At 37.2% G+C, this 12142-nt stretch overlaps 1 protein-coding gene across 2 annotated transcripts in view; it reads left to right on the forward strand.

Annotated features, from left to right (window-relative positions):
- The window catches only part of ATP10D (ATPase phospholipid transporting 10D (putative)), a 129544-nt gene that overhangs the window by 55958 nt on the left and 61444 nt on the right, over positions 1–12142 (forward strand). The window contains exons 6-9 of one of the 2 annotated variants that reach the window (XM_082638468.1): positions 4002–4108; positions 4399–4530; positions 4945–5072; positions 5193–5445. In XM_082638468.1, the coding sequence (XP_082494594.1) occupies positions 4002–4108; positions 4399–4530; positions 4945–5072; positions 5193–5445 (620 nt within the window). The remainder of the gene's footprint in view (positions 1–4001; positions 4109–4398; positions 4531–4944; positions 5073–5192; positions 5446–12142) is intronic. The other variant, XM_082638469.1, reaches the window with a different exon arrangement.

A 12142-nucleotide genomic window follows, 5' to 3' on the forward strand; every position in this document is an offset into this window, starting at 1 on the left:
CCAGACAAAAAAGAATATATACTATATGATTTGATTTATGTAGTCTCTCAAAAAAGAAAGCTAATTTATAGTGATAGAAAGCAGATTAGTGGGTGCCTGGGAGGGGGGGAGGTAGGAAGGAAAGATTGCAGAAAGACATAAGGAAACTTTGGGGAATAAGGGATATGTTCATTTTCCTGATTGTAGTGATGGTTTCACAGGGGAAGCATCAAAACATCAAGTTTTACACTTTAAATATGTACAGTATATGTATTATGATTCTTATTAGTTATTCCTCAGTCAAGTTGTTTAAAATGTTAGAGTTATCATGGAAGGAAGTTTAGAACATCGTGGTAGCATCTTTAAGTAGCACCTGATACAGACAGGTGTTTGGGCAGGCACAGGAAACTATGCAATGGGAAAAGGGAATAGGCTTGGTCCAGGTAAAGAGGTAATGCTAGAATTAAATCATCAAGAATAAGAAGATACCAGGCAGGCAACTAAATGCAAAGAAAGGCTGACATTCCAGGTTAAGGGAGCAACACAGGTAATGGTGTAGGGACCTGAGACCACAGTGCATTTGTGGAGTCATAAGTGGTTTAAGTGTGTTTGGAGGGTAGGTGAGCAATATAATAGATCATAAAGAGGCGAGATGATAAAGAGATGTTAGCAGATGTTCCTGTCATCAGAAACGTGCTCATAAGCCATCTCTTAGGATGAGTCCTTTTCTAGTATTATTTTCTCCAGCTGCTGACTATTTACAGAATTTCCTCTTGTAAATGTCAGATTTAAGGGCTGACATTTTTTGACCTGGACCTCAGGTGCTGAGGTTTGTACAGCCTCTTACTGGGAATGCTGACTCCCCTGACAAGGTCAGTCTTGCTTCTGGCACATTTCTTCTAGACAGCAAAGAATAGGAACTTTAGTCTATCACTGTGTGGTGTGGAATATAGAACTCTACATAGAATCTGACTCAGAGCCTGTATATTTAGTAGAGTCAGCCCAGGAGGATACAGTAATTTTTTGTGAAATTGTTTTTATCTGTTAAACTAGCTCCTTATCCTTTTCCTGCTGTGTAGCCTATTTCCTAAAATCAACAAAAATTGAGATGTTCAAGCTCACTCTCTGTATGAATGATGGCTTCTCTGGTCTTCTTACTCTCAGGTAGCACTGACTTCTTCCCTATTTGTGCCCACGTTGTATGCTGAATATCACATTTCCATAATAACAACTATAATATTTTAATTACTTACATATTTCTATATCAATCACTTCCTGTTAGACCACAGGAGCCAAGACTGTGTAAGTTTGTTTTTCTATCCTCAGCATCCGGGTGGGTGTGCTGGGCGCATGGTAGATATTACATAGGCTCTTGAATGGATGAGAGCTCTATATGGACAGTCAGTATCTCACATGGAATCTGAAAGTCCCATGCTGTAAGTGCCAAATACACACCCATCAAGTGCAGGACATGTTTAGAGTTTGGAGCAGGTGCAATCAAGATAGAAGTTGGGGGCTTCCCTGGTGGCTCAGTGGTTGGGAGTCCGCCTGCCGATGCAGGGGACACGGGTTCGTGCCCCGGTCCGGGAGGATCGCACATGCCATGGAGCGGCAGGGCCCGTGAGCCATGGCTGCTGAGCCTGCGCGTCCGGAGCCTGTGCTCTGCAACGGGAGAGGCCACAGCAGTGAGAGGCCCGTGTACCGCAAAAAAAAAAAAAGAAGTTGGGCTTTGATGTAATGATGGTAACCTAGAGTGATGTAATGGTGAAAAATAAGGATCCCACAGGAAAAAATCTTAATACACTAAGGAACTTTGGAACTGGTGCTTTTGTATATTATATCTGTTCTGTAAAGGTTCTAGGGATAACATGCTATATTCATGAGGAACCAAATCAAGACTGGGATGCGTGCCTGGGCATGCTACATAGAAATGTGAATGTTGGGATTTAATTTCCTCATCTGTAAATCCAGAAAACAGAATTAGGTTAAACCCAAGGACACTGCTAGTTCTGACCATGACCCTATGTTTTGCTCTTTGTACATAAACCCATATAAATGAAGGAATGTAAACACACACCTCTTAGAGTGTTTTACAAATTAGAGGAGTGAAATGACAAATCTATTTTCCTCCTTTGTGGTAGGAAACCTTTTTTGAAGAGCTTTTCTTTTCTTTTCCTTGTAATCCAGATAGCATGGGTAGCAGATACAATGACAATCTTCCTATACATAATAAAGAAGAAACAACTTATAGACTGAAGTGTATTGCTTTAAAAACAAACTAGTTTTAATGCTGAAATTAAGAATTCATTTTCACAAAATATGTGAAATACGTTGCATTTTGCTTATTTTTAAAAATTTTCCAATGAGTTTGCTCTGTATTTTTGCCAATATAGTAATTTCATCAAGTAATTACTTTGATAATTTTTTAAAATTTATTTATTTATTTATTTTTTGCGGTACACAGACCTCTCACTGTTGTGGCCTCTCCCATTGCAGAGCACAGGCTCTGGACGCTCAGGCTCAGCAGCCATGGCTCACGGGCCTAGCCGCTCCGCGGCATGTGGGATCTTCCCGAACCAGGGCATGAACCTGTGTTCCCTGCATCAGCAGGCGGACTCTCAACCACTGCACCACCAGGGAAGCCCAGATAATTTTAAAACTGTTTTACAGAAGATTTCAAACATGCAGAATTAGGAAGAAAAGTGTAATGAACACCCACGAGCCCTCACCCAGTTTTAACTATTTCATAATTTTGCCAACTTTGTTTCAAATATCCTCCCACTTCCTTCCCTGCACCTGCATCACACCATTTCAATGTCAATACTTCACTATGAATACACAGCAGAAAAAAACTTAAAAAAAAAAACCCGTAGCATCATTATCACATTTAACTAAATTCAGAACAATTTCTTGACAGCATCTAATACCTAGTCTTTGTTCAAATTTCTCCAATTATCTCAAAAAAAAATTTAGAGTCCATATATTCTAACCAGGATCAAAACAAAGGTCTACACATTGCATTTGGTTGATATATCTCTAAATTTCCCCTCCCATGAAATGGGGTCATTTAGCTTGTAGAATTTACCACTTTCTGGATTGAGCTGATTGCGTCCTTCCTGAGGGTGGAGTCCCTCTACCACTCCTTTTGCTCCCCCCTCCTCATTCTACTCATTTGTTGAATAGACCAGGTCATTTTGCCCATAGAGCTTACCACTGCAGATTTGGTAGCTTTGGCTGACTGCATCCTTGCATTGGTGGTTAACATGTTTCTCTGGCCTTATTTCCTGAAAACTGTCCAGAGGCACTTTCAGAATCTGATGAAAGAAATTCTCTCCCTAGAAAATGACAAATGTATATAGACACACACAGGGGAATATTGCATACAGTTTCAAAGGCTTCACAGGTCCCCTGATACCACAGACTCCAGTTTGATTTGCCCTCTTAGAGGCTTGATTAGGTTCCGAGGGAGATGAGCAATTTCTGTCCTCGAACTTCTGGAGGCTGGAGGCCTGTGATGTCCCCTTGTCCCATTGGTAGTTATGTTAAGATTGGTGTTGTCAGCCTTATCCTTTCATTATAAAGTTCCCCACCAGCCTTCCTCCTAATGATTTTAGCCACTGGCTATTATTGCCTAAGAGTAATCCTTGATTTCACCAGGCTCAAAAATGGTAATTTTCTAATTCCATCAAGAACTTTTCCCTCATCAGCTATTAAGTTACCCCCAAATACAGTTTCTACTAGAGGAAATAGTTTCCTTATTTGGAATATTTTCTAATTTTTGTAGCATCCATACTAGAAGTTGACAATGAATGGTAGAAAGCAGTGTTAGAAACCTGTTGTGTCTTTTTTCCCCAGCCAAAATGGGTAACTGAAATAAAAAAGCAAATGCATCAGAGATTTGAATCTTTTCCTGTGAACTGCCTAACTTCATACTGTAAACAAGAATATTCAAAAATCATTTTTATTTTTACATGCCCATTTTTGCTATTTAAAAATAAACTTATATGCTGTCTTTCTTATAGAGAACATTCCAACAAAGAACGTGTGGGTCTCAGTAAAGAGAATTTATTACTTAGAGGATGCACCATTAGAAACACAGAGGCTGTCATGGGCATTGTAGTTTATGCAGGTTGGTTATACTTCTGACTTTTCACCATCATCTCCTCTGTGCTTTTCTGCAAGTTAACATTTTCCATTTACTCAAAATGTAATCTCTAGAAGCAGAAAGGAAATTTTGTCTTGATAACCTTAACCATTGGTCCCTGTTTTTCTAAAGAGATCACAAAAAGAAGCTAAATTAACAAAGTATATTGCATAACTACTTTTCATTAAATTGTCTGCCAGCGAGATATAAAAATATGATATTTGTTACCTGGCTTTAATTTGCACATTTTCTCACACACTGTGTTACCCATGTAGGCCATGAAACCAAAGCAATGCTGAACAACAGCGGACCAAGGTATAAACGCAGCAACTTAGAAAGAAGAGCAAATACAGATGTCCTCTGCTGTGTCCTACTGTTGGTTATAATGTGTTTAACTGGTGCATTGGGTAGGTAGAATTTGATTATTTGCTGACATCTTTTCAGCAAGATATTCATTTAAAAGTATTTTATTTTCAAAATGAAGTTTATGAGTGTAAGTTTGACTTTTGTAAGGGAGGTTTTATTTGCCAATAATTGCTTTCTTCACATCTTCATCTCTCTCATTCTCTAACCTGAAAAGCATTAATACTGATTATATCCAGTTACACATGGCCAAAGTACTAAAGCGACCTGGGAAGAGATGTAAGGAATGAGAGAGACAGAGACAGGAAAATGTGTAGCATTTGAATTTGAATTTGTTTCTTAAACAGTTGGTGTTCAACCAAAACCAATACTCTTATCTCTCTTTCTTTAGGAATAAAGTTCTATATTTGCATAATATATACATAGCATCCTTTTGATGTCTGTGCATTTTTTGAAAGGTCATGGAATCTGGTTGAGCAGATATGAAAACATACCCTTTTTTAACATCCCTGAGCCTGATGGACATGTCATATCACCAGTGTTGGGAGGATTCTATATGTTTTGGACCATGATCATTTTGTTACAGGTAATTTCTATTGTACTCATCATAGAATATTAAGATCTTTGCTACTTATCCAACTCTATGTGGTTTTTCATCCCTTCTTTTCCACCTTTAACATTTTTTGAATTGTTTTGCTCTTCTTAGGTTTTGATTCCCATTTCTCTCTATGTTTCCATTGAAATTGTGAAGCTTGGACAAATATATTTTATTCAAAGCGATGTGGATTTCTACAATGAGAAAATGGATTCTACTGTTCAGTGCCGAGCCCTGAACATCACAGAGGATCTTGGACAGATTCAGTACCTCTTTTCTGATAAAACAGGAACCCTGACTGAGAATAAGATGGTTTTTCGAAGATGTAGTGTGGCAGGCTTTGATTACTGCCATGAAGAAAATGGTGAGTGTGGGGTTTCTATGAAAACCAGCCTTAAGATTGGTCATTTTTGCACCCACTTAATGATTTGGTAATTCTGGCACAGAAGTGCTATGTTTAATCATTGAGTACTTAACTCTTCTAAATGTGCATTGTTTCATTGTTGTCCCTTTAAAAGTTAGGTCAGAAGTTAGTAGGTCAGGAGTTAGTGGGTCAAAGTCAAAGTCTACTTCCATGGTTTCTTTTCTTTCCTTTTTTTTTTGCCATGGTTTCTCTAAAAGGAAAGTAAATTACCAGTAGTCGTAGAAGGTTGGGGGTTGGATTTGGTGACAATGATATTGCATTATAGATATTTTTGAGAATCTAATGAAACTCTATGGACCATCTCCCTGAAAAATATTTTGAAAATAATTCCAAAGGGATGACAGTTTCCCCAGACCCCATCATTCAGCCCATAGGTATTCATTGGTCGTTGGCTGAGAATACCTAGTTTAAGAAGAAATAAGATGAACTGAACTTCTAAGGAAGTAAATATATAAATTGCAAGTTTCCTTTAAAGAATTGATCTTCATTAATTTTGTTATTTATAAAAGTAAGTGTACTCCTATGAAAGTAATTATGAGAAGTGTCCAAAACAAATTAACCTAGAAGTTAACCACCATTAATAATTTGATGAATATATAACCATCCATTTCTTTATGCATATTCCTGTATATGTGAAAATATATATTTGCACATTTCCCCTTTTATAAGTTAAAATATGTTGTAATAATGCTTTGCAATTTGCTTTTTTTATTCCTCATTATCTCATGGACCTTTTTCCAAGTCAGTTCGTGACTTAACATTAAGTGCATGGTATTGCATTATATGTGGTCAAGCTTAGTTTGCTTTTATAACAGTACTTGCAATTAACATTCCTTATTCATTCAACAGATATTTTGTGAGCTCCTAATATGTGGCATGAGTCCCTGATCTCATGTAGCTTAGCATTTAAGGCAAGAAATAGACAAGATTAAAAATTATGATATACAAAATAAAATTCATCATGCAATATGCATTTCCCTACATACATATTTGTGCAATTATTTTTATAAGATACATGTCTAGCAACTGGATCCAGAGGTTTGCACATATAAAATTTTTATAGATCCTACAAAATTTATCTCTAAAATATTGTGCTAATTTATGTTCTCACAACCCAGAAAAATAACACCTATTTTTCACACCCAGCCATAATGGGATGAAGTTATTCTTTTTAATTTGTGAGTTTTGTGGTCATAGTTAGCACTTCATTGTCTTAATTTTTCTTTGATTAGTAATGAGATGTTTAACTGTTTAACTTTTTATATGTTTCTGGCCATTTGAATATCCTTGGTAGAGTGATTATGTCTTCCTATTTAATAAATGAGTTTTTCTTAGTAATCTGTAGGAGGGTTTTATCTATTAAGGCAGGGCTAATGTTCAGCTTGTATGCCCCAGTCTAGGTTGTCTGTGGCCCATGTCCATTTTCATTTGTGCACTTGTATTGAACCAGTTGTTAAATAATTTGAGTATCAACCTTGATATTATCCTTTTCTTCTGTAGGTGGCAAATATTAATACTTTCTTGGTTCATCATTTATCACTGTATTAGTTTTCTATTGCCACATAACAAATTACTACAAATTTGATAACAAATTACTACAAATTTGATGGCTTCAAATAACACAAACATACTGTCTCACAGCTTCTGTGGGTCAGGAGTCTGGGTGCAGGTAGCTACGTCCTCTCTGAGTCTCTCACCTGGCTGAAATATAGGTTTTGGCTGGAGCTATGCTCTTATCTGCGACGCAGTGTCCTTGTTTTGGTTTCCTGGTTTTAGAGTTGTCAGTGTCTTGAGGTTGTAGGACTAAGGCCCCTGCTTCCTTGCTGGCTGTCAGCTTAGAGCCATTCTTAGCTCATAGAAGTGGCCTACCATTCCTTTGCCATGTGGCCTCTCCACAGCATGGCAGTTCACTTCTTCAAGGCACCAGCCAAATTGAGTCTCTCTGACTTCAGGGAAGTTGTTGCACCTCTTTTTACCTGATGAGGTCAACTTACCTAGGATAGGCTTCCTTTATATTAACTCAGATTCAACTGGCTAGACACTTGATTATATCTGCCAAATCCTCAGACCTTTGTCAGGTAACATAATTTAATCATAGAAGTGAGATGCCATCCTACAGGGTGTGTACACAGGGGTGCGGCAGGAATCTTGGGGGCCATCTTAGAATTCTGTCTACCACAGCCTCTTAACTTTGCTTAGGGTGTCACTTCTTGTGAGAAGTTTTATATTTTTATTAAATCAGTCTTATCAATTATTATGTCTATTATTAAGACTACAGATACTATGATTTCTGCCAGTAGTGTTCAACTTAGACATCCACCCTGCCCAAAATTTTAAAAATATACTATATTTTCTCTTAGGTAAATATATTTTAAGCCAGCTTTTGTTGTTACTTGTGTGTATGAAGGATAAAACATTGAGTATTTATCATATAATCACTATACAATGTGAAAAACAGTTAATCATACTGGATATGATATTCTGCATTGCTTCATCTTTTTTATTGCATTTTTATTACAAAAGCAATATTTTAGAAAATTTCAAATAAGCCAAAAAACGAAAATTTTAAAGCCATCAGTAACTCCCACCAGAGCAGAAACAAGAAGAACTACATTCCAGTAGCCTGTGGAACGAAAACCACATTCACAGAAAGATGGACAAAATGAAAAGGCAGAGGACTACATCCCAGGTGAAGGAAAAAGATAAAACCCCAGAAAAACAACTAAATGAAGTGGAGATAGGCACCCTTCCAGAAAAAGAATTCAGAATAATGATAGTGAAGATGATCCCATGACCTTGGAAAAAGAATGGAGGCAGAGATCGAGAAGATGCAAGAAATGTTTAAGAAAGACCTAGGAGAATTAAAGAACAAACAAACAAGAGATGAACAACACAGTGACTGAAATGAAAAATACACTAGAAGGAATCAGTAGCAGAATAACTGAGGCAGAAGAACAGATAAGTGACCTGGAGGACAGAATGGTGGAAATCTCTGCCGTGGAACAGAAGATAAAAGAATGAAAAGAAATGAAGACAGCCTAAGAGACCTCTGGGACAACATTAAATGCACCAACAGTCGCATTAGGGGTCCCAGAAGGAGAAGAGAGAGAGAAAGGACCAGAGAAAATATTTGAAGAGAATATAGTCAAAAACTTCCCTAACATGGGAAAGGAAATAGCCACCCAAGTCCAGGAAGCGCAGAGAGTCCCAGGCAGGATAAACCAAAGGAGAAACATTCTGAGACACATAGTAATCAAATTGACAAAAATTAAAGACAAAAATTATTAAAAAGCAGCAAGGGAAAAATGACAACATACAAGGGAACTCCCATAAGGTTAACTGCTGATTTCTCAGCAGAAACCCTGCAAGCCAGAAGGAAGTGGAACGATATATTTAAAGTGATGAAAGGGAAGAACCTACAACAATACTACCCTTGCTGGCTAGATCCAGTAAGGATCTCATTCAGATTTGACAGAGAAATCAAAAGCTTTACAAACAAGCAAAGCTAAGAGAATTCAACACCACCAAACCAGCTCTACAACAAATGCTAAAAGAACTTCCCTAAGTGGGAAACACAAGAGAAGAAAAGGACGTACAAAAGCAAACCCAAAACAATTAAGAAAATGGTAATAGGAACATACATATCAATAATTACCTTAAATGTGGATGGATTAAATGATCCAACCAAAAGACACAGGCTGGCTGAATGGATACAAAAACAAGACCCATATATATGCTGTCTACAAGAGACCCACTTCAGACCTAGGGACACATACAGACTGAAAGTGAGGGGATGGAAAAAGATATTCCATGCAAATGGAAATCAAAAGAAAACTGGAGTAGCAATACTCATATCAGATAAAACAGACTTTAAAATAAAGAATGTTACAAGAGACAAGGAAGGACACTACATAGTGATCAAGGGATCAGTCCAAGAAGAAGATATAACAATTAAAAATATATATGCACCCAACATAGGAGCACCTCAATACATAAGGCAACTGCTAAGAGCTATAAAAGAGGAAAACAACAGTAACACAATAATAGTGGGGGACTTTAACACCTCACTTACACCAATGGACAGATCATACTGACAGAAAATTAATAAGAGAACACAAGCTTTAAATGACACTATAGACCAGATAGATTTAATTGATATTTATAGGAAATTCCATCCGAAAACAGCAGATTACAATTTCTTTCCAAGTGCACATGGAACATTCTCCAGGATAGATCACATCTTGGGTCACACATCAAGCTTCAGTAAATTTAAGAAAATTGAAATCATTTCAAGCATCTTTTCTGACCACAATTCTATGAGATTAGAAATAAATTACAGGAAAAAATGTAAAAAATACAAACACATGGAGGCTAAACAATATGCTACTAAATAACCAAGGCATCACTGAAGAAATCAAAGAGGAAATCAAAAAATACCTAGAGACAAATGACAATGAAAACACAATGATCCAAAACCTATGGGATGCAGCAAAAGCAGTTCTAACAGGGAAGTTTATAGCAATACAATCCTACCTCAAGAAACAAGAAAAATCTTAATTAAACAATCTAACCTTACACCTAAAGGAACTAGAGAAAAAAGAAACAAAACCCAAAGTTAGTAGAAGGAAAGAAATCATAAAGATAAGAGCAGAAATAAATGAAACAGAAACAAAGAAAACAATAGTAAACATCAATAAAACTAAGAGCTGGTTCTTCAAGAAGATAAACAAAGTTGATAAACCTTTAGCCAGACTCATCAAGAAAAAGAGGGAGAGGACTCAAATCAATAAAATTAGAAATGAAAAAGGAGAGGTGACAACGGACACCACAGAAATACAAAGCCTCATAAGAGACTACTACAAGCAACTCTATGCAATAAAATGGACAACGTGGAAGAAATGGACAAATTCTTAGAAAGGTATAACCTTCCAAGACTGAACCAGGAAGAAACAGAAAATATGAACAGACCAATCACAAGTAATGAAATTGAAACTGTGATTTAAAATCTTCCAACAGGGGCTTCCCTGGTGACGCAATGGTTAAGAATACGCCTGCCAATGCAGGGGACACAGGTTCGAGCCCTGGTCTGGGAGGATCCCACATGCCGTGGAGCAACTAGGCCTGTGTGCCACAGCTACTGAGCCTGCGCTCTAGAGCCTACGAGCCACAACTACTGAGCCCTGCGCCACAACTACGGACACCTGTGTGCCTAGAGCCCATGCTCTGCAACAAAAGAAGCCACCGCAATGAGAAGCCCATGCACCACAACTAGAGAAAGCCCATGCACAGCAGCTAAGACCCAATGCAGCCAAAAATAAACAAGTAAATTTATCCAAAAAAAAAATACTAGCAAACGGAATCCAACAACACATTAAAAGGATCATATACCATGATCAAGTGGGATTTATCCCAGGAATGCAAGGATTCTTCAATATACTCAAACCAATCAGTGTGATACACCATCTTAACAAATTAAAGAATAAAAACCATATGATCATCTCAACAGATGCAGAAAAAACTTTTGACAAAATTCAACACCCATTTATGATAAAAACTCTCCAGAAAGTGGGCATAGAGGGAACATGCCTCAACATAATAAAGGCCATATAAGACAAACCCACAGCAAACATCATTCTCAATGGTGAAAAACTGAAAGCATTTCCTCTAAGATCAGGAACAAGACAAGGATGTCCAGTCTTGCCTCTGTTATTCAACATAGTTTTGGAAGTCCTAGCATCAGCAATCAGAGAAGAAAAAGAAATAAAAGGAATACAAATTGGAAAAGAAGAAGTGTAAAACTGTCACTGTTTGCAGATGACATGATACAATACATAGAGAATCATAAAGATGCCACCAGAAAACTACTAGAGCTAATCAATGAATTTGGTAAAGTTGCAGGATACAAAATTAATGCACAGACATCTCATGCATTCCTGTACACTAACAACGAAAGATCAAAAAGAGAAATTAAGTAAGTAATCCCATTCACCAATGCAACAAAAAGAATAAAATACCTAAGAATAAACCTACTTAAGGAGGTAAAAGACCTATACTCAGAAAACTATAAGACACTGTTGAAAGAAATTAAAGATGATACAAACAGATGGAGAGATATACCATGTTCTTGGATTGGAATAACCAACACTGTGAAAGTGACTATACTACCCAAAGCAATCTACAGATTCAATGCAATCCCTATCAAATTACCAATGTCATTTTTCACAGAAGTAGAACAAAAAATCTTAAAATTTGTTTGGAGACACAAAAGACCCTGAGTAGCCAAAGCAATCTTGAGGGAAAATGGAGCTTGAGGAATCAGACTCCCTGACTTCAGTCTATACTACAAAGCTACAGTAATCAAGATGGTATGGTACCGGCACGAAAACAGAAATATAGATCAATGGAACAGGATTGAAAGCCCAGAGATAAACCCACACACTAAGGTCAACTAATCTATGACAAAGGAGGCAAGGATATACAATGGAGAAAAGACAGTCTCTTCAATAAGTGATGCTGGGTAAACTGGACAGCTACATGTAAAAGAATGAAATTAGAGCACTCCGTAGCACCATACACAAAAGTAAACTCAAAATGGATTTAAGACCTAAATGTAAGAGCAGACCCTATAAAACTCTTA

This window comes from Mesoplodon mirus, assembly GCF_964341445.2.
Source record: "Mesoplodon mirus genome assembly, chromosome: 2".
Taxonomy (NCBI): domain Eukaryota; kingdom Metazoa; phylum Chordata; class Mammalia; order Artiodactyla; family Ziphiidae; genus Mesoplodon; species Mesoplodon mirus.